Source organism: Poecilia latipinna, unplaced genomic scaffold, assembly GCF_001443285.1.
Source record: "Poecilia latipinna isolate Pla-1442-1.1 unplaced genomic scaffold, P_latipinna-1.0 Scaffold1123, whole genome shotgun sequence".
Taxonomy (NCBI): domain Eukaryota; kingdom Metazoa; phylum Chordata; class Actinopteri; order Cyprinodontiformes; family Poeciliidae; genus Poecilia; species Poecilia latipinna.
The window spans coordinates 161,538-183,333 of NW_015113739.1; the positions used below are offsets into that span (position 1 = coordinate 161,538).

General features: G+C 36.4%; 1 protein-coding gene across 4 annotated transcripts; it reads right to left on the bottom strand.

Annotated features, from left to right (window-relative positions):
- Positions 1-84: 84 nt before the first annotated feature.
- Positions 85-21,132, bottom strand: igfn1.1 (immunoglobulin like and fibronectin type III domain containing 1, tandem duplicate 1). Of its 4 annotated transcripts, none has more exons than XM_015052635.1 (25): positions 20,988-21,131; positions 17,991-18,076; positions 13,726-13,845; positions 12,604-12,746; positions 12,373-12,472; positions 12,219-12,263; positions 11,676-11,709; positions 11,391-11,574; positions 11,148-11,261; positions 10,899-11,067; positions 9,976-10,248; positions 9,401-9,838; positions 8,927-9,280; positions 5,772-5,896; positions 5,531-5,672; positions 5,148-5,441; positions 4,763-5,059; positions 3,992-4,171; positions 3,765-3,893; positions 3,357-3,665; positions 2,360-2,445; positions 2,089-2,281; positions 1,714-2,010; positions 1,096-1,422; positions 85-243 (listed from the first exon to the last, which is right to left on the bottom strand). In XM_015052635.1, exons 2-25 carry the CDS (start codon positions 18,037-18,039, stop codon positions 239-241), a joined length of 4,407 nt encoding a protein of 1,468 aa, XP_014908121.1. In that variant the 5' UTR covers positions 18,040-18,076; positions 20,988-21,131; the 3' UTR covers positions 85-238. The 4 variants fall into 4 exon arrangements, with proteins under 4 accessions (XP_014908121.1, XP_014908119.1, XP_014908120.1 ...); XM_015052633.1 differs by having other exon boundaries at positions 8,927-9,268; positions 9,368-9,838; XM_015052634.1 differs by having other exon boundaries at positions 8,927-9,232; positions 9,332-9,838.
- Positions 21,133-21,796: the final 664 nt, after the last annotated feature.

Consider the following 21,796-nt stretch of genomic DNA (forward strand, 5'->3'; position numbering starts at 1 on the left):
TATTCAACCTTCTAGCTTAACAAAATAAAACAGGTTAAATACTAGATCTATAAAGAATATGTGGCAACCTAGGTTTATTTTTTATTTGCACATTAAAGTTTTGACAATCAGCTTTTCGAGATGAGGCTTCATCTGTGACACTGAATGTACATTTTACACACGTTTGGGATTTTCTTGATTGTAAAACACATGTCAGTTTCCAACTACGTGGCTTATGTGGTATTGTCTGTAGATCCCTTTACTCTGCAAAGAAAGCAAATAGAGATCATTAGTCATTTTTATTTAACTGACTGGTAAATGAGAATATCAAAGTTAATTTATTTGAGTAATTCAACTCATAAGTCACTCACATTTGATATGCACTGTCGTATATTTTGTATTTTTCTTGCTGTTAATTCTGATGAATATTCCTTACAGCTATTAAAAACTTTAAATTCTGTTTCTCTGAAAATGTTAATATTGCATAGGACTAATAAATAAAATATGTCTAATACAGAAACTGGCCTTTCAAAAAGCCTGCCCATGAACTGTACAGCATGTGCTCTCGATTCTTGGTAGAGGGGTTATTTGCCATGAATTACTGCATTTATAATATAACTTGGGATGACTTAAGAAACCAACAAGTTATTTTCTTCACATTTTTTCAGGTTATCATCTAGGCACTGGTTTAAAAGCATCTGATGTTCTCTCATTTTCTTAACTGGCTTCAGAAAAAGAATGCATCTTGGAGACTGTCGTTATCCTTGTTGTTAAGTGCAGCTATTTTTTTACCACACATTTTCCTTTTACTTAACTTCATATGAATGTGCTTGAATGCAGACACACTGTTTGCTATACTCTATCAAGTTAATAGTCCCTCCTAGATTTGGTAAGCCATAAGTAAACATTTTTGTGTTTACATGCTTTGTATTTTATAGCTGTGAGGAATAATCTTTGAGGGATAAAAATACATGTTTAAAATGTTTTCCTTCAGTTTGTTTCTGTTACTTTTAAACTTAAATTACTAAAATAAATAATATTTTGGATTGTATGCTAATTTATTGAGATGTACGTGTAATCTTTCCACTTGTGCATAGTGTTCTGTTAAGGACTTACCTCTGACTGTGAGTTTAGTTGAACTCTCTGCTCTTCCTAAAGCATTTTCTGCAACAATTTTGTATTCCCCTGTATCCTTGGTTCCCACCCTCAATATTAGCATAGAGCAGACCCCACAGGTGTTGGAGATTAAGTAGTTGGTGTTGGTATTCAGACTGATGTTGTTGCGCAGCCATGTCACATGAGGTGTTGGATCTCCTTTTACGGCGCAGCTCATGTAGCATTCATAGCCTTGTGGAGCAGTGTGCATTTTCAGTGGGACAAGGAATTTAGGAGGACATTGCAGGTCACAGGCTTTGGACTCTGGCATCTTCAGAGTGAATTTTTCTGCAGAGAATCAATATAAAAAATTCATTAGAATATAACTATTGACTTAAAAAATAAAGAAGCAATTCTTCACACTCTAGTATAAAAAATGCCTCTTTTGACAAGCTTGTTACATGAAAAAGGGCTAAAATCTGTCTTTAAGTGAACTATATTTGGTCAGCTTTATGAGTATCTGAGCAACAAAATAAAACTTAAAATTGTTAAAATATTGCATTTACTTTAGGATTTGTGATGCATAGTTGCACAGTGTTGCAACATATGTTTCTAAGCCTGAAAAGCAGATCCGCTCACCTTTTTTGGCAGGAATGAGCCACTTTGCAGATTCGGATGGTTTAGAGGAGCCCATGTCATTCTTGGCATAGACTCTAAACTGATATTCTCGACCCGGCATGATGTTACAGGCCGTAAATTTGTTGTTGAAGATTCGATCTGCAATGGTGTTCCAAGATCTCTTGACTGAATCTCTCTTTGTCACCATGTAGTGCAGCCTGTCATCCCGCTTCTCGTCTGGAGACGCGGTCCATGAGATGGTTACTGTGCCAGGCACGTTTTCATCCAGATCCACAGGACCTGGTGGCTTTGGCTCATCTAGAGTTCAACATTTTTGTTACTCACTCTACTGAATTATACAGCAATGGAGAAAGAAGACCACTGTTTTAAACTTACCTGTGACTCTAATTTCAATGCTAATTGTTTCCTGTCCTACAATGTTTTTGACTATGATGGTATAAATGCCGGTATCTGAACGTTCTGCAGAAGGAATCAAAAGCTGGGATGCACCCTCAGCATTGCTGATGGTGACCTTTTTAGACACTGGTACGCCATCCTTTAGCCAGGTTACCTCTGGCCATGGTGAAGCCTACAACACAATATGAAAACATTACTTCCAGGAGTTTATAGGTATGAATTAACTTCTGTAAATCATCTGATAAAGTACCTCAAAGTTAATGGTGAATCTTGCAGAATTTCCTGCTCTTACAATCATGAAACTCTTGATTTTGGCATCTGTGAATCGTGGTCTCACTATTTAAAGAATAGAAAGCAATTTTGTTTTTATGAAAACTGAAAAAAGACACATTTCACTGCAAAAAAGACAAAATAAATTTCAACTATAAAACTTGGTATTGTCCTACGCACTACACTGATATAGACGATGATTCTGTATAACCTATAATAGCGCTGATTATACAGTAAAGCACATCTGTTAAATCATATCATGATTCATCCCATCTTTTTTTTTAGATATCCTGGAAATACATTGAAAAGAAAAATATATCATACTTTTTAGAGATAAACTACACTTGAAGCTAAAATGAACCAAATATCTCTCTGTGCCCCCATATTGCTCAAATTATCAGGAAATCTTGTTGAAGTACCAAATGGTCAGATATGGCCTAACATAACCAAATAAGCTATTTAATATAAGTTTTGTTAAAGTAGCTATTAAAAGATTAACTAAAATGAAAAAGTTCTGCTGAGTTACATGCAGGCAATCTGCAATGTAGTATTTTTGTTCTAGGTGGTACATCACTTTCTGTTTATCACTTTCAACACTACCAAGTTTCATATTAATATGATCAAAGCAAAGCTATCCATACTAGGTGAAATTACAAATTCATCCATTTACAATGGATGAAGTAAAGTTTTTCAAATCTTTATTTTGGAAAAGGTTTATAGGCTTTCAGCCACTTTACTACCCATGTGGAAATAACTGACCAATGCACAGTGCAGTTTCAGCTGTCTCTGTCCTTTTAGCTTATTTGGAATATAAGCCTTAATGATTAGGCTTTGGGTTGAAATTTAATTCAATTTCTAATAATTATTGTTACTTAATGTCACCCCAAGGAATAGCGGATAAACTGGCAGTGCATGGTTTTGCATGCTGTTTCTTTAAATTTATCTTTAGAGACTGATTTAAGTGCAAATGTACTTACCTGGAGGGGGCATAGCGAGAATGTAATTGTCCAGCTCCTGAGGCACTCCCTCACCTCCATCATTAGTAGCAATAACTCTCACCCAGTACATGGCCATTGACTTCATGCCCTTTACCGTATATGTAGTCATGGTTATTGCATTAGAATTGCATCGATCCCAGTCTGTGTTTTCTGCAGGCCTGATTTCCACAAAATATCCCTTTGCTTCATCCTCCTCTCCCTTAATGTCTTTGGGCTTGTTCCAAGACAGGGACAGGGTTGTGTAGGTGGAATCTGTCACTTTCAAATCAAGCACTTTACCAGGAGGCTCTGAAACACATGATTTGGTGCCACTTTTAATGTCACACAAATATTTTATGTAGATTAACAATGACAGCTCTGTCACAACATTTATAAACATCCACCTACTTTTAGGGTCTCTGGCAAAAACAAACTCAGATGGAGTGCTGAATTCGCCAGCTCCTGAGTCATTGATTGCAGACACACGGAACTCGTACTCCATGCCCTCAACCACATCTTTTACAGCAAATCCTTTACCTGAATAGGAACATTAATGACTACTCTTGATTAGTTTATCCTCAAAAATAACAATATGCTAAGAATTAGCAGAAATCATAGATAAACTATAATGTAACCTCTAATAATCTCATTTGGGGGGTTAACTTGGCCCCAGAGGTTGCTGCCCTTCTTGCGTTTTTCCAGGTTGTATCCCAGAATGCTGGTTCCTCCAGTGTCAGCAGGAGGGGACCATGTGAGGTTGATGCAGTCCTTAAAGGCACTGGCAACCTTTGGTGCTGATGGAGGTGCAGGATATGCTGTATGCACAAGAAACATACATTTGTTTCAAGTTGTTTTTAAATGCATTTGTTATAATATTTGTTTTAATTCCTTGATTTACGTAAATGACAGGTGTCAAATTTAACATTCTGTTATCATTGAAGACATGTGAGAAGAGGAAAATCTACACAATTTGAATATCTTCGCATGCTAACTAAATTTAAATTTGTTTCAATTATCAAGTTCAAGTTTCAAGTTTTCCATTTTGTTTTTTGTTTTTTTGTTTCATAAATGACTACATGGAGGAATCTTTGTGTGGTTTTGACTATTTGGGTAAGATTTTTTTTAAAAATTGGAATTTGGTAAAGCACAGATCATTTACAATTTAAAACAATAATTTTGACACAGGGGAAATATTCATTTTACCACTATTTTCTTATTGAGTATGTAAAACCTGGTGAGGACTTACATCAAAGTCAGGATGGTTACATATGTGTAATGAGCCTGCTTCTAAGACACAGAACACATCTGCTGTGAACAACACTAAATGTTTCAGTTATATTTCTCTTCACTACAGATTGGTTATTTCAGTTGTTAAAAACCCCCTGATACATTTAACTTGAACTTACCTTTTGTTCCAGCCTGAATATCTTCAGTTTCCATCATTTCACTGGTTCCCATTTCAGTCTCCACTCTAATACGGTAGCAGTATCTCCTACCATGATCCACGTCAGAGTCTCTATACTTGGCCTCAGGGCCAATTGGTCCAACCTTCTTCCAGGTGTTCCGTCCAACTTGTTGTCGTTCAAGGATGTAGTTTTGTATCTTGCATCCACCACTGTCCTTTGGGGGTCTCCACTTGAAATCAATTACAGAGGAGGAGGCTTCAACAATCTCCAGAGGTCCCATTGGAGGTGTAGGTTTATCTGTCGGAATACAACATGGTATGGTAACATAGTATTTTAGTTGATCAGAATGTATTATGCTTACATGTTACTTTTGTCAAATACATACCAAGTACATTTAGCTGGCTTACAGCCTCAATTGTCCCAAACACATTTTTCAGTTTTATCTTGATTTCGCCGCTGTCTTTGTGCTGCAGCTTCATCATCAGCAAACGACTGGTTCCATCTGAAGTCTCAATATTTATATTGCCTTCACTTGAAAGTTCTTCACCCTCAAGGTACCATTGGACTTTTATTGGCTCCCGGCCAATGTAAGACAATTTATAAGTAGCTTTGTGTCCCTTCTTTATAGTCACAGGAGCTTTAAATGCTTCTAGCTCCTCTTTATCAAATCGAGGGGGATCTGAAACCAAGAAAATGCACAAAACCTTTTTTAAAATTCAGTTTAAAGACTTGCATTCACACTCTGGTAAATTATGGAAATGTTTTTACCTTCAACAGCAATTTCAGCCTCGGTTTTTCGGCCATCGGCTTCAAATTTATATTTTCCAGCATTTTCCTCTGTGACTTTGTGGATTTTAAGCCTGTGGAAACATCCTTCTTTTGAAATTGTTAAACTCTCAGAAGCCTGAATCTGGAGGAAAAAATACAAACATTACAACATTGCTTTATTGCTTCAGTGTCATCCAGGTATACTTTGCTGATAATGACTGCTTTAGGGGTCTGAACTCACCTCAGCTCCATCTTTGTACCAGATTCCTACACACTCTTCACTGCTTACTTTACACTCTAACTCTGCGGCTTCTCCAATAATGGCTTTGCAGTCAGAAAGTCCAGCGTGAAAGTGAATGCCTGGGTCTGAGAAGCAAGTAAGTTAATAAATGCACGCATTACCCTCCTTTTGCAATCATGTTTTCTTAATTTTTATCTTCTTTCTAAACACGAATACAATTAAAACCAGAAAAAATATCTGACCTTTTTTTTCCTCACTGTCTGGCATAAAATCAGTCTACTTATTCTCCATTTTAGGAGAGTTATGATTTAGTTTTTGGTTGCTGCTTTCTTCAAATCCAAGAATTCCTACTCGTATATCCTACCATCACTACACATGTATATAATTTTGACCAAATCACGACAATAAAAAAAGTTCACAATATTTCAGCTAATTTAATGCACATCTGTTTATTTATTTTTAACTCAATCCCTTAAAAGCACTGCTTCCATGTGTGACGTGTTGAAAAAAAATGTTTTGCTAAAAAATCAGGAAGAGAGTTGTGAACCTATGTTTGACCATAATTTCCTTAGTTATATCTAGACCATCCCAGCATCATGTTGTGTGGTTGTTTTCCTGCAGGAGGGGCTGATGGATTTCACAAAACAGATCCCAGCATCACAGAGAACATTATTCAGAAAAATAGAGGGTTAAAGCTTGGATACAAACAGGCCTACCAAATGTAAATTAATCCTCTGCATTGTCAAAATAATCTACAGAGTGGTTTCAGTACAACAGAGTCAATGTTTTGGAGTGGCCATTCGAGAACCATATAGTTGGCAGAGGAGAAAATGTGTGGGAGCGAGGTGGCCTACAACCCTTAATAAGTTTCACCACATCTGTTAGAAAATATTTAACCCCAGTCATTCACATTAAAATTAAATCAAATCAAATGTTAAGATGTTGTGTCAACTTCTGAATTTGAAGAAAGTACAAAAACTATTTTCACATTTTGCAAGTGGAAATAATTTTGGTCAATCTACATGATCTTAATCAGGAAAAGTACGACTTCATGCCAGACAGTAATGGGGGAACAAGTTGTTTTAAAGCAGTGTTTGTGAATATCTGGATTGAACTTTATACAAATAAATGAGCAGTCTTTCTTCTCTGCATACAGACTTACCTGCGAAATATTACATCTCAAGTAATGTTTTAAATTTAATAGAATTCATGTATGAAGTCAGGAAAAAATAACATCTCAAAGTGTGTCTTTCCTTCATTTGAATTGAAGACGTCTTCATGAACATGGAACTTAAATGGCTTATTTTCTAGAGGCTTTCTTCAGTTTGACAAGTTGAGTTCTTAAAGCTTAAAAGAAAGTCTTCTGTGCCATTTATTTTCCTCTATTCACTTTATGTTGACAGAAAAACAAGCTGTTGAGAAAGGAAATCACCCTTTCAGTACTGAAAGTTCTTTCTTCTTTTGAAGAACTTCTTATTTCTCTGATGGAAAGTCAGTCTTTAGTAAATGTACAAAAAGTAGAAAAAAAAACATATTTCTGGGCATTACCATCCTCCATGGTCAGCTCATCTCTTTCTTGATTTTTCTGTTTTGTTAAAACCTCATGTACACAGTGACTATTTCAGTTGTGTTGTCTTAAGCAGTGTGTATATTACTCTGTGTTAAAATAATTTGCCTGACTGCACCATCTCATCCTGAATTAATATTTGAAACACCAAGCAGGAATGTTAACACAGAGGCATTCAAAGCACAAAAACTTTCAAATTGTCCACAAAAGACAAACATTGAGACAAACAAAAGGATTTTCTGCTGATGTCCAACCTGCAGGTCAAAGAAACACAGTTAATGACTAATCTGTCACTGATATTCACAGACTGACATATAGCCAATACTCCACAAACATAACAAAACATAAATTGGAATCAGATATATTTAGCATTCCTTTAAGGCACAATCGTGATTTTAATTAATTCTTTTATATTTTAAGTTTAACAGCAAATTTATGGTAATAAACAGCTTTTTGCCCAGTGGTTACGAATGTATTCTGTTAACCCACATACCATATCTCTGTAAATTTTATCAATGCATTGAATAATTTAATGCAATGATGATGCCTCCCATGCAGCAAATAATGCAGTACTCGCAATCTTACCGCTAACTCTCTGCTCGATCAACGGGATGTGCCGTGCACTGCCTGAACATTTGCCAGCTGTTGCTGGCTCACCTTCATCTGCACCCTCATCATCACAGCTTGCTGCTCGCCCATGCAACTCTCACCTCGGGCATATCTTCTTCCAACGTTATTGGCTTTTCATTTTAGTTGATTTCATTTTAAATAGCATCAAGTCAATATTTCTTTTTTCATTTGCTGTAGAATTAGCCTGACAAATAACATTAAAAAAACAAAACAAAAAAAAACAAAAAAAAACGTTAAAGATTTTAAAAAATGGGCAACAGGGTCATGGAGAATGTCAACCATGGGATGCATTTTGAATGCTTTGTGTAAAGTTTGCTCTTATGTACTCATAAAAGCAAGTATGCATAAATGTCCATATCTAGGTTGATTTCTACCATTTCTTTTTAAATCCTGCCAATTTGTTCTCAGTTTTTATAAATCAAACAAGAGGTTTATAACACAATGAAAACAAACATGTTTACACACATATAAGTACACTTATTACACAGAAAACCCAAATATATCAAATACACTGCCTGGCCAAAAGAGTAAAAGTTACTACTTGATTTTCACAAGCCAATTTGTGAATTTCCTCTTCTGTTCTGGATCATTTTTTTCCCCATCCTTTATGTTCTATCAGTAATGATAGTCAATTTTATATAAAAGTATCACAATTTATGTTATATATCAAACATTGCTTGATATACAAAACTTTTTAAATAATTTTACAATACTTATAAAGTAGATAATAGAGTAATGTTAGGTGTTGATTTTAGACTGATATGAAGTCAGCAATCTTTGTTGGAAAACTTTTGTAAAGTATTTACAAAACCCACCATTAAAACAAACAAACAAAACAAAAAAAACCCACATTTTCTACATTTACACATTTTTTTTCCGGGTCAAAATAAACCTAAAGGAAAATTGAATTTGATGGTAGTGAAAATGAAAATATTAATTTTATGATTTAGTTTCTTACCTATAACTGTATCAGGAACCAGTGGGCCAGCTCTTGCTCGTTTTCTCCTCTCCCCTCCCTTTTCTCCTCCTTCTCCTTTCTCTCCTCCCTCTTCTCCTTCGCCTCCCAAATCCCCCTTCTCTCCTCCTTCCTTTGCTCCTTCCCTTCCTTTTGCTCCCCCTCCTTCTCCCTCAATGTCCTCATCTGAATCTTCAAATGAATCCTCATCACTTTCGACCTCAGAATCTCCTTCCACATCTCCACCCTCATTGCCTCCAGCCCCACCTGCAGCTCCACTCCCATCTCTCCCTCCAACTCCTGCAGCACCTCCTGCACCCCCACCTGCGGCACCAGCTAGACTACCTGCTGCACCGCTTCCATCTGTAGCACCAGCAACTCCGCCTGCAGCATTACCTGCACCAGCACCTCCTGCACCTCCACCTGCAGCACCAGCTAGACTACCTGCTGCACTGCCTCCACCTGTAGCACCAGCAGCTCCACCTGTAGCACCAGCAGCTCCACCTGTAGTACCAGCAGCAGCTCCACCTGCAGCACTACCTGCACCAACACCTACAACCCCCCCTGTGGCCCCACTGGCCCCATCTGCCCCAGCACCAGCTACTTTTTTCTTAGTTTTCCTAACAGCTCCATCTTTGCCAGCGGCCGCTCTCTTTGCCTTTGCTGCAGCTTTGGCCTCAGCCTTTGCTGCAGCTTTGGCCTCAGCCTCTGCCTTTTGCTTTGCTCGGACAGCTGCAGCCGCCAATTCCTTCTCTTCTTGAGCTTTTTTGGCGAGTTGTGCTTTTTCTTCCATTTCTTTCTGATATCTTTCTTGCTGTTCCTTTGCTATTCTCAGCAGTTCTTCATCATTGCCGGCTCCAGCAATGGTGGTTTTCCGTGCTGCCTTTTTGCCCTTTTTGGCTGGATCTTTCTCCACTGTAAAATAAAAATAAAATAAATACGTAAATAAACAAAATTGTGGTCTTGTAACTGTGTTTTCATATTTGAGGTATCTTCGATCGGTCAGAAGCTTATTTCCAAACATCGAAAATGGGCAATAAAAGTTTTCTCACCTTCAACCACAAGCCAGGCATTGCAAGACTTAATTCCTGCCACAGCAGCATAAATGCCACCATCCAGAGGCAGGCAGTCTCGCACAATCAACTTATGGATGAGCTTATCTTCAGATACAATGATCTCATGCTTCTCATTATTTGTCAGCAAAGCGCTTTTGCCATACCAGTTGATCTCATTCATTGGTGCAGTGAGTACACACTGAAAGAGAGCATCCTCTCGTTCTTCCGCCTTGACCTCTTGGATTTTGACAGCAAAGTCAACTTCAGGCACTGCGGAGTTTGAAGAGACAAATGCCTTTCATTACTTCTATTCATGTAATTCAATGCCAACTTATCTAAGTCTCATTGATGGACACTTAGTGCATGTTTGATTCAAACAAACATCAGTTTGACATTGAGTGAGATATTTTACATTTTAAAAGCAAAAAATTTCCCAGCAGATGTTTGATTTTTATTTCATATAAGTTAAATGTCTGTTTCTGTGTCAAGCAGTCAATGACTACGTTCTGTGTCTGTTAATGACCATATCTTTGTATGTTTATCCCAGTTCCTCTGCAATAAAAGAGACATTGCTGCCACCAAATTTTACTTTGGCTTTCATCTTGGATATTTTACCACTGGCTAAGAGTTGATATATTTGACAGTGTTCCTGTCCTATATGCAGTCACTAGAAGATTTACTCCTGCCAATAACTTTTTATGTGTTTTTCTTTCACAAAGCAGGTATTCTTGAGCCAGTTCTGTTTTTGGAGTCAGATGACATTTCTTCTAAATTATCACTGTAAAACCACAGAAAAAAGTGGCACAAATTTTACCTTGTTTTGCTGGTACATCTTAAAGTTTGAATTATGTTATGAATTGTAAAATAAACAACAAACACAAATATTTCAAGTTGCCTTGAAATATTTTAAAGGGTCTTACCTTTAAAATCTGTGGAAAATACATTGACTCCTTCCACATCCACAGAGTAGAGCCCAGCATCATCCTTACTTAGGTTTTTGATTGTGAACACATATTTTTTGCCAACTTGTTTTAAGTTATGCTTCATTTCTTCTCCCTCTTCCTTTGAGAATGGCACCATGACACCATCCTGCAGAGATTTTCAATTATATGATTTTTTTTTTTAATCAAAATTCTTCAAAATAAACAAGGATTGTCCGTGTGTCTCACCTTGTACAGAAATATTTTGCTGCCAGAATCTAAGAGGTCCATATCCAACTCAATTGTTGCACAGTCGTCATCTTTGACCTCAACTGGTTTGAGTGTCCTGATATGCGAGATGAACTATAGCAAAAATAAGCAGGTGGACGTAAATCATGAAAATAATTAGAAAAAATAAATCATGCAGGAGTACTTTTTTGCTTTTGGGGAACATCATAACTCATCCAGAACAAGAAGCAGCAGGAACTGTACCTGTGCAATCTCCTCTTCTCGTTCTTTTTTCATTTCAGTAAGTTTCTTCAACATGCCACGGAAGTCAGTGATGCCATACTCTGCACAGATTCGCTCGTAATCTTTCTTTTCTGCACTAAGCAGGATTTCCCAGACCTTTTCGTTTACATCCATTGTCTTTTCCTCACGAGTTCCATCGGGATTACTGAAAAGTGAAACATTTGTTGTGTGGAGCTTGACTAAAACATTAGTTCTTGTGGTTGAAAAGGTACTAGGCTACCATAAAAGATAATGCATTTTACTGACCGTGTTTTGAGTCTTTTTCTGAACTCTGTCGCATCTAGGGAAGATATGGGACAGTTTATATAAACAGACATTTTCTTTTCATAATTCACTGACTCAAAACACATCTGTCTGCAAGTATGGAATATCTTTCTATCTTTGTTTAAATGTAACTGTTTTCCTGAACATGTTAAACATAGTCATAGATTACTAAATTAAAGTGTCTAGACAAAAGTAAAAAGTAGAAAAAAAATGTTTTGTCACATTTATTTTACATGATTTGTAAGAGATGCCACTAAATGTGGCACTAATTATAAAAAGAAAAAATGTATCTAATATTTTTAAAAGCATAATTTTCACTGAATAAAATTACACAAGTAATTACAGTAATAAAAGTATTATTTTGTCAAAACTTGTGGTAATGTACTGCTGCAATGAAATCTTATTTTAGCCTAAGGCTTTTTCAAAGTCTGGAATGTGTTGTGTAGTAAATCAGCATACTAACAAAAGCAAATGAAAGGACAGTTATGATTTTATATGTGTAAAGATTGGTTGTGTAAGGTTTACCTTCTCCTTGAATCTTTTGAAGTTCCTTGGTCTTAGAGAATCCCACTGTGAACAAACGATACAAAACTTTAATTCTGCTTCACAATGTGTCCACATGATCTAGAGATACCTTAAGCAGAATAAAACAGCTTTAGTTTTACACAGTTAATCATACCCTCAATAACATTCAGAATAACGGTACAAACAGCTCTCCCATATTCATTGGTTGCATAACACTTGTAGGTGTCAGCATCTTCTGGAGCTACCTTAGGGAACTAGTACAAGGGTAAATAGAGGAAATGTCAGTTTATTTTTTAGTCATAATGTCATTGTTTCATTATGTATTAAAGTTTTATATTTATTGTCGATGACAGCAATTTGTATTTTTTGCTTTATTAAAACTTACCTCGAGGGTATGTTCATTTGATGTCGGATCATATTTTTGCTGACACACATCAGGGTGAAAAATGATTTCTCCATTTGCTCTGCTCCATGTTACAGTAGGTGTTGGATCTCCCACCACAATGGCTTTAAAGTATGCAAATTTGCCTGCAACATAGCACTCTTACAGTCAACTTAAAAAGAAACAAACAAAAAAAACTTCAAAATAAATTGGCCATGAACCAAAAGTAAAACATATTATTCAAATGAGTAAATATAGATAATGTTTTAATTGAACAATTTAGGATTTTTTAAAATGTATTTTTAATGTATTTATTTACAAAAAACAATTAGATAATAGTTTGTTTAGTCTGGCTGACATCAGATTCTGTCTCGGACAAAAATATGTGTATTTATGGATATAGTGCTAGTTAAGTAAATATTTAATATAATTGACATACATTGTTCCTGGAACGTGATCATATTTCAGCTCTAGGTTCTTGTTTAATAGGACATGGAATGCTTTCTGTAATGTTTCGGACACTGGTGACTGAGATGATGAAGCTCTCAGACACCTGAGTGAGGGTAACCATAATGATCTCTTAAAATGTAATTGGAGAGATCAAAATATTGCCAAAAGGAAAATAAGAAATCACAGCTTTGTTAAAATTCTAATTGCCTTCTGAAATATTGATTATGACATTGTTTAAAATATTGGTTAATGAAAATCAGTGATGGAATTCTTGTTGCGTATTACAAATATCTCACATTTTCCTGTCTTTATAGTTCTTCCTTAACTCTTTACATGTAACCATTTATCATCATGAATATCATTCTCTGTTTTAGAAGTGGGGCTATATATTTGCAATACATTACCTTGCGGTTGTTTATATTGTCCTACTGCATTGATTTTTCAGCTGTTAATTGTGGTAAGATTGCAGTTTCACAGAAAAAAATTGTCTAAAATTCCTACTTCTTGCAGAGAACAGACATGTGCAAGTGTTTTGAGTTTTTTTTAAAGGGGTGTATTGTTTCTAAAACCTTAACCTTCAAGCCTTTGAGCTCAGATTATCTGTCCCCAACCATTCTGCTCCTTTCCAGGTAATCTTAAAAACACAGTTCATATTTGCAGACAGGAAAATCTTACCCTCTTGTATAGTAAGGGCTATGGGTTTCCGTGTGAAATCTGGAGTTGTTTTTCCTTCAGGAAGTTCCTCCATAAACTGAGTAATCATGACACCAGGCACTTTTGATTTCTTCTTGATGCCTAAATGAATCAAGAACCAATTAAGAACCAATTAATTAGCTTACAAACAGAATGATGCAAAACCAAGTATAAGTGCACAAATAAGCAGCAATTCCTTTAAATGTGTATTTTAATCATTGAAATAGTTTTTTTTTTTTTTTGCTCCATCAGGTACACAACATAACATAAAAAAGACAGTTGAACAGCGCTGAAATTGATTTCATAATGAAAACAAAACAAAAATTAACAGGATGTATGATTGTCTTTTAAGGCCCACTCACACCAGGCTATGACTGCTGTGTGGTCTGAAAGAGCTGCACGAGAGTCCAAACATCAATGGATTGCAGAAAATTTGGAAAACCTTCTGCGGCTATGTTATCTGTCCTGATCCGATTTATTTCCGTCTTCTGCTATCCTGGTCATTCTACCACAGTGCATGAGAATCACATTGATTGGAGGTTTCTGGATCTCCACTGCCAGTTTCAGCCTTACTGTAAAGAATAAAACACATTTAGTGTTTTCAGCATGTTAAAAGACTGCTGTGCACTAATAAGCGTGCCATCTGGAGCACATATTGTAATCTGCTACAAGACTCTATTAGGATACTTGTGAATCAGTCAAGCCAAGCCGCTAAAGCCTTAGGTTGTGATTTGAGTCCCACTGTGAGTGTTGTAACATTAGACTGTAAAACTGCAAAATGATGCATTTAAAGTGCAGCCTGAAAAACTCAAGTCTTTCTTTAGTCGTTCAATAATCACAGCCTGGGGAGAATTTAGAGGTGTGTAATCCTCTCCCTAACTAGGTGTCCTTCTCTAGCAATGAACCAAACACTTACTAATTTATTTGTCAAAGGGGGCCTGAGCACACTCCTATAGCATTGACAAAGAAAACATGAATTGTTCACTACAGCTGACTGCTTATGTCCTTTTGACCGAAGCCAGAGAAGTGACTTAATGTACTGCACATAACAGCCATACTGCCAAGAGAATTATAGTAGCCTTAGGATGAGCTCAGCATGGCCAGTCCAGCTTCAACTTCTCAGAGGAACAAGCCTCACAGCTGTGCCAGCTCCACTGCTGCTGGCGCATTACACTCCCCTATGCCTCTTCAAGGACTTCTATGCTGGCATTACAAATAGAAACCACAACAACTTATTTCCATACATAAGTTCTGTCAAAGTTCAAAACAGTCAGGGAACTCTCATGTGAATAATGAGAAGCTCAGTGCGCTTTTAATATTTAACAGATAAACTCTCCTAGACCCCACAAGGTTTTTATTCCATTGTGCAGTTTTAATCTGGTGCGAGAGGGGCCTAGATATCAGGCATGTATGTTTACCCAAAAGGAGTGTGATCCTGTTGGGAAAATGCCACTAAAGCGGAACAAACTGTGACCCAAACATGCTGTTATACAAACCCACAAAAGATTTTCACTACATTTTGTTCCATTTTACTAACCTAACTGATAGTTTTATTTTAGCCAGCTAAAGTGTGAAGGGAATGGATATTGGTTGGTTTCATCTTGGTTTTAAAACCAAGATGAAAACTACGTAAAAGGAGAGATCACATTTATTCTACTTTAGCTTCTCTCTATTAGCTCCCTGTTAAATTCAGAATATAATTTAAACATCTTTTTGTACATCAATGATTTGATTGTTCCATATGTTAGTAATGGGGTACTTTGCTTTCAAACTGCAGGTTTATGGAACATTTGCACTTGACTCACCCTGCAGTTACAAAAAGCGACAGATGGAGCAGGAAGATAATAAAAGCTAAAAGTGGGAAAAGTTGCTCTAAGCAAGTAAAGAGCAAATTCAGAGATCTGGAATTTTTTTTTAACTGGTAGCATTTTAAAATATGTTGGGGTACTTTGGGCACTGGCCTCTAATTAGAGTCAATTAGTTGGATTGGATCAGGCTCAGACACAATGTTTATGGGGTCCAGCTGGGTTGGGTTGTATTTTTAGGCCCGAGCTAAACTCAAAATGTTTTTTTTTTTTTTTTTTTTTTTTTTTTTTTTTTTTTTTTTTTTTTTTTTTTTTTAGTAAATCTCTCACAAAGCCCTGAAAGCTGTAATAAAGCTGTGGCTAAATTGCAAATGGCTGTATGGTCTTTTATTATGTGACTTTTTAAAGCAATTCGTTGGACTGGATGTTATATAGCGAAGAGTAAAATTGATTTTCAAATGGTATTTTCCACTTTTCAGATTTTTATTAGAAATCATTTGTGAAAACCATGTGCTCATCCATATAAAATACGTTGAAGGTTGGAAACTGTGGAAACATTCAAAGAGTATCAGTTATTTTACAAGGCTTGTATATGTCGGGGGTGTCCGTTAAGCTGCTTATCATAAGCCTTCAATGTAGGGGTAAAAAAAATCACTACACATTTTGTGGTTTTTGTATCCAAGCGACTCCATGTCAACTACATGTTAGAAAGCATAAAAAGGTCAAATGTTTCAGAAGTATTTATTATTATTATTATTTTAAGTTTTTTTTTTTAATATATATATTTTCTTTGAGAAACAACAAAAATTTATAATTAACCTTCCTTGTGGGTAAACAATCCAAAATTTGACTTATTTTGAGCTTAATGAGAATAACAATAGCATATTTTATTAGTCACTTTCTCTGGATTGTCATGTTGTGTGATGTTTCCTGCAAAATATATTCCTGAGTTGAGCTTGAAGGTCATATTTGTATAGGACAGATCTGGATTCAAGGTTGTCAGTAAAAAGTGGCATTTTCCCATCGACTCTCAAGCTGAAGTAGAGACATCACAATCATTCAGAACGCCTTCTTGTAACAGCTTGTCACAAGTTTTCACATGGTATGAAGGTTGTCACAATGAAATGGATCCATTGTGCCACAGAAAGGTTTGTCATCCATTTTTGGAAAGCACCTTTCAAGGTTGAGGACAGAGATGAGGATAATGAAGATGTAATTTTTCATGCAACGAAACCCAGCATGGCATCATGCATGCAGAAAATTATTCATTTGTATTTTCATTATCTTTTTTCCTTGCATACCTTTGTCATCCTGGTGTACTCCCTCAGAACCGTCGATTTAACACGCAACATGACAGAAGGAAAAGGCACAGGACAGGTAAATATAAATCCTGACAGAAGAACCATGGCAGGTTGGAACTTTGACAGGATTAAGAACACAGAAGAAACACAAGGGACCACATAATATAAACAGTTTGTAACCCAAGGTTGGGTGGACAAATACAACACATAATATCTGCAGATCAAATATGCAGAGACTGACAACACAACAAAAACTATTAGTGATAGACAAAAGATAATGCAACATGTTAGCATATGGCTTGGAAGAGTTGTGCCGTGCAACTGTTAAGACTCAACACGAAGCTTTCTTACATAGTTCCACATTGCAGACTTCTCAGGATGATTTCTGCTTGGTGCTTGAGATTAATTCAGGTAATACTTGGAGAAAAGCAGGTTGTAAGAACATCCATTTTAGAAAGATATTGTTTCAATTCCGTGACTATTTGAAAGCATCCCTAATGTGGTGTATTGACTCCCATGTCGCCATCAGGTCATGTGTTGGACGTTCAGTAATTTTTTTGTTACCACATTTCATCAGGAACAGAGAGGTTTCCTGTTTCCTGGTTACATCTTGGTTTAATTCAATCTTCTTTGACTACATTTTTTGATTCTGTTCTTGGGAAAGAGAAAAGCACCATAACCAGAATGCAATTCTGACCGGTGTAACTTGATAGTTGTTTCTTGTCTTTGTGATGCATGAATTGGGTGATCTCACCATTTCTGTCTGTATCTTCTTTGGTGAGATATCTTGGCATTAAAGGTTAAAGAGCAACTAAATTGTCACTGACAGTTTGAGTTCCTCCACTTAATTTTATTTCCTCTGCAATTATTAGCTGTTCCCGGCATTGACCAAAAATTGTTGGGTTCCACATCTTCAAAGATCTTTCAAGACTCGATGACATTGGTACTGTCTTCTTTGTCGTTGCTGTTTTGAGTATTTCCATGTCTTGTACATATTTGGTTCTTGGTGGCAATCTTAAATGACGATGAAGTTTACTTATAAAGTGTAGTTAAGTTGTATTATGTTGATGATCTCTGGAGTAAAAGAAAATGTAAGGAGAGGCAGCTAGAATACCAACCTTTGGCTGACTTCTGTACTTACCTGCCTGCCCAGTGGCAGTTTCATCGTCCACCTTTGTCTTCTTCAACATCTTTATTTCCTCTTCAGATCAGCAGATTCAGAGGACTCTGAACAAAAGACAGAGAGATACAACAAAAACTCTTAGCACCTCATACATACATATCTCATATTTTCCCCAGATTTTGAGGAGACAGACTTAGAGATGGCTTATATCTTATTATTAACGAATTCTCTTTGAAAATATAAGCACAGACCACTCAAAGATTCTTACAGAAATATCTGCCATTTTCAGAACATTTTTTTAACTTCAAGTTCAAAAAGCTTTTTAGTTATACCACTCCTGCCCACTGATTGCAGTTTCCAAAACCTGACGGTAAGAGGCAGCAGCTGGTGTTATTTACAGTAACTTGATCATAACATGATCTGAGTTCCTGTCTCATGAGGTCTTCACAGGCAGCTGTAAATTAAGCACAGATTTTAGTGAAGCCTTAAAGATGCATGAAGAAGAATTGAATATTTAAAACTACATAAAGTGGCAGTGTTTGGGCATTTGAAAAGAATTTACATATTTTTAGAACAAAAAATCTGCAAGAGAAGCTACTTTCAGGTATAAAAAACAACATTTGCTGGTACAATACCCTGGGGAATGTGCACAACTTGGCAAAGCTCTGCGTACTGAAGCAACAAAGTAATCTGTAGCTTCATGCAGACATGAACTGACTAAAACGGTCACACTTCTTATCATGAATTTTGACAAAAGCCATCAGTGTGGTTCTTTTTAACCTGGGAGACGTTTCCAGACTCAAAATTGACCACCATTAGACTGTCGGCGGACTTTCAGTTGAATGTCTGCCAAAAGTCCACTGACTACTTTCAGCAGACTTTCGCATTTTATTCAAAACTAAAAAGCTATATAATGGTTATGCTAGGTCCGTGAAAATGCTAACATAGCAGCAATTTTATTGGAATGCAAGGTTTTCACGAGGAACAGTTGTCTTCCATTACCATGGGATATTAATCCAATGTTGCAACAAATTTTAGAAGAAGAAAAGCCAAGCTGGCAGTAAGTATTACAATAGAAATGACTCTCTAAACTCCTATTCTTTATATGTTTGGAACGACACCGTTTGGTTAGTTGGTTTGGAATTTACACTCTATCCATTTTAGTCTCATCTGTCCAGATTGAAGTTTTTTTTTTTTGCTGAAGAACGCACGCACGCACGCACGCACGCACGCACGCACGCACGCACGCACGCACACACACACACACACATTTGTCATCTCTGTAGATGACAAATGTGACCCCTTTCTTTCTGTGTTCAATCCTTTATCTCTCTCTTAAGCGAAGGCATTAAAGATGTTGCTTCATCTAATTCTATTTGTATTGCATCCCATAGATTTTACCCCTAACTCAGAGCTTTTTTGAATTGTTCCTCTCTTAAACAAAGGAAGTGTTGCTCTTTTCTTGAGTTTCCCTCTGTCTTCTTAAATCTCTAGTCGATTGTGACTTATAACTGTTCACACTGAACCAGGTTCTGCAGTAGTTTTCTTTCTATTAAAAGGAAGTCTTCTTTTCCATGTTCACAATATCCATGCACATTATGAGCAATTTCTGCAAAGTTAATAACTGAATGCTTTAAAGTCAGTAGCTCAGTTCAGTTGGGTGGGTTTCCTTGTATATATTAATAAATTGAAATTAATTGAACTGAAATCTAAATCGGTTTTGACTGTAAAACGGACACCAAACAATATTGGACGTGCATTTGATTTACTGTGGACATATTCAAAACGTTATAATTTTGTATACACTTTAGTAGCATACAAAATTATAAAGCAGACACACATTTGAAAACATTAATATGTACACAAATATCATTGGGTAATGTTCTTAATCTTTTACTGTCTATATAACTTGCCTTGGGCTATACTTAACCAATTCCTGCAAAAAGAACAAACAACATCTTAAAAGAAGAGTTTTCTGAAAAGTCTCTGAAGTCATCGCACAACACAAAGTCAGAACATACTTAATATAATAGCAGTACGTGACATCCAGCTTCCACCCACTTCAGCTGACTGCACCACTGACCACATACTCTGAAAATGGCATCTAGTAGCTTCTCAAATGTCGCTCCTTGCTTTTTTTCCTCCAACATGTCAGTGATCACAGCAGGGTGAACAAGACAGAAAGTGGCTTGAGCAATGTAACTCACAAAACTCAGCTTAATGGTAAGACCTTTGGTGACAAATGAGCTCTAATGGTGCTACATGAACCTCCCTTTGGATTTGCTCATGTGTTCAAAAATAGCATGATGTCAAATTGAAAAAAAATAAATAAAATATTTTCTCCGTTTTAGAATTTTTTTATTTGCTTTATTTAATTGCATTGAAGACATTTATGTTTCTAACGATGATCTTGATATGCATACATTTTAAGGTGTACCACCTAAAGATGCATGGAGAAGACAATATGAAACACAGCTCTGCAGATTCTTCAACGTCAAAAGAAATTGATCACTTGCCAAACTACAGTCCACTTCTTGCTTCCCAGCCCCTAAAGCTCAGGTTACTATTGAATTGATACCTTCATCTAAACTTAGTTTTCATCCAACAGCTTCACATCTCTGTCCATATTTCACTGATCCAACCTCTTTAAAAGTGTGAAATTTAAGCTCTGTAACCAGCATAAGGTGATTTCAAGCATCAGAAGCAAATATGCAACATTTAATCTACAGCCTAATGAATAATGTTTTAAAATACTTTGCAATGTAATACTAGGTGTGCAAGGTATTGAGTTTAAAACGGCAAGCTTTATTCTTGGACAAGGATAACACTCATGTTTTTTTTTTACAGTTCCACTGCAACTGCCTAGACTAGTGCACTTATCTTTTCTATCCCATCATTCAACACGAAGCATTAATCTGGATGTTAGCATGTGGAAACATGCAAAAAGTATATATCTTTTTTACTCCCCTGCTCTGTAAAATTTCTGATCAAGCTTTCATTTTGTGGACCACCTACCTGTTCCCTTCTCTTTCAGACAGCACTCTGGTCACACTGTGCCTTCCCCTATTTTTTTTAACCGTAATAGATCCTTCCTGCAGCTTGCAAAGCAGTGCTTGATGCTTTACTTCAGCTCGGACCCAGTGACTGCCAAAATCCATTTAGGCTTTTTTCATGTCAGTGATGACTCCAGAGGCATTAGAGGTCAAGTGGGCGGTGAAGCAGGGTAGGTGAAATACTTCGTAAAGATTTTTTTTGTACTTCAGTCTGGATATGCAAGCTTGGCTCTAAATTTGAGGTGAAAAAATGCCCTGCAGCTTAGAAACCATGAATGTTTAAGGCGTGGCATCCTTAAATTTTTATTCTCTTATTAGAGGTGCGATGCTCAACTGCAGAAGTTTTCTTTTGGATAAGTCTCTAAGTGCACAAAAATAAACATTTGTGCACTCTTCTGTGTGCTGCATTGCATTTATAATTTCACAGTCTGATTTAGACATTCACCTCCAGTAATTGATTCTTGATGACTTGAACATAGCAATTACTTTCCCGACAACTTTAATTAACAAAATAAGCTGTCTTGAAATGGCTGATATTGATTTGAAAAACTGGGGTGGAAATAATGACAATAATGTCTATTGGATGAAGGTTGCTACTTAGAGAAACTGTCATCTTTGACAATTTTTGCTGCAGACACTTTAGAACTGAAGCCATAATCCATATAGTCTTATAATTAGAAGTGGTCAGACAACAATAGTATTCAAAATATCATATCACTTGAAGAAAGCGTACTTAGAGTTAGCTGGAAACATGTTTGTCTATTAAAGCCT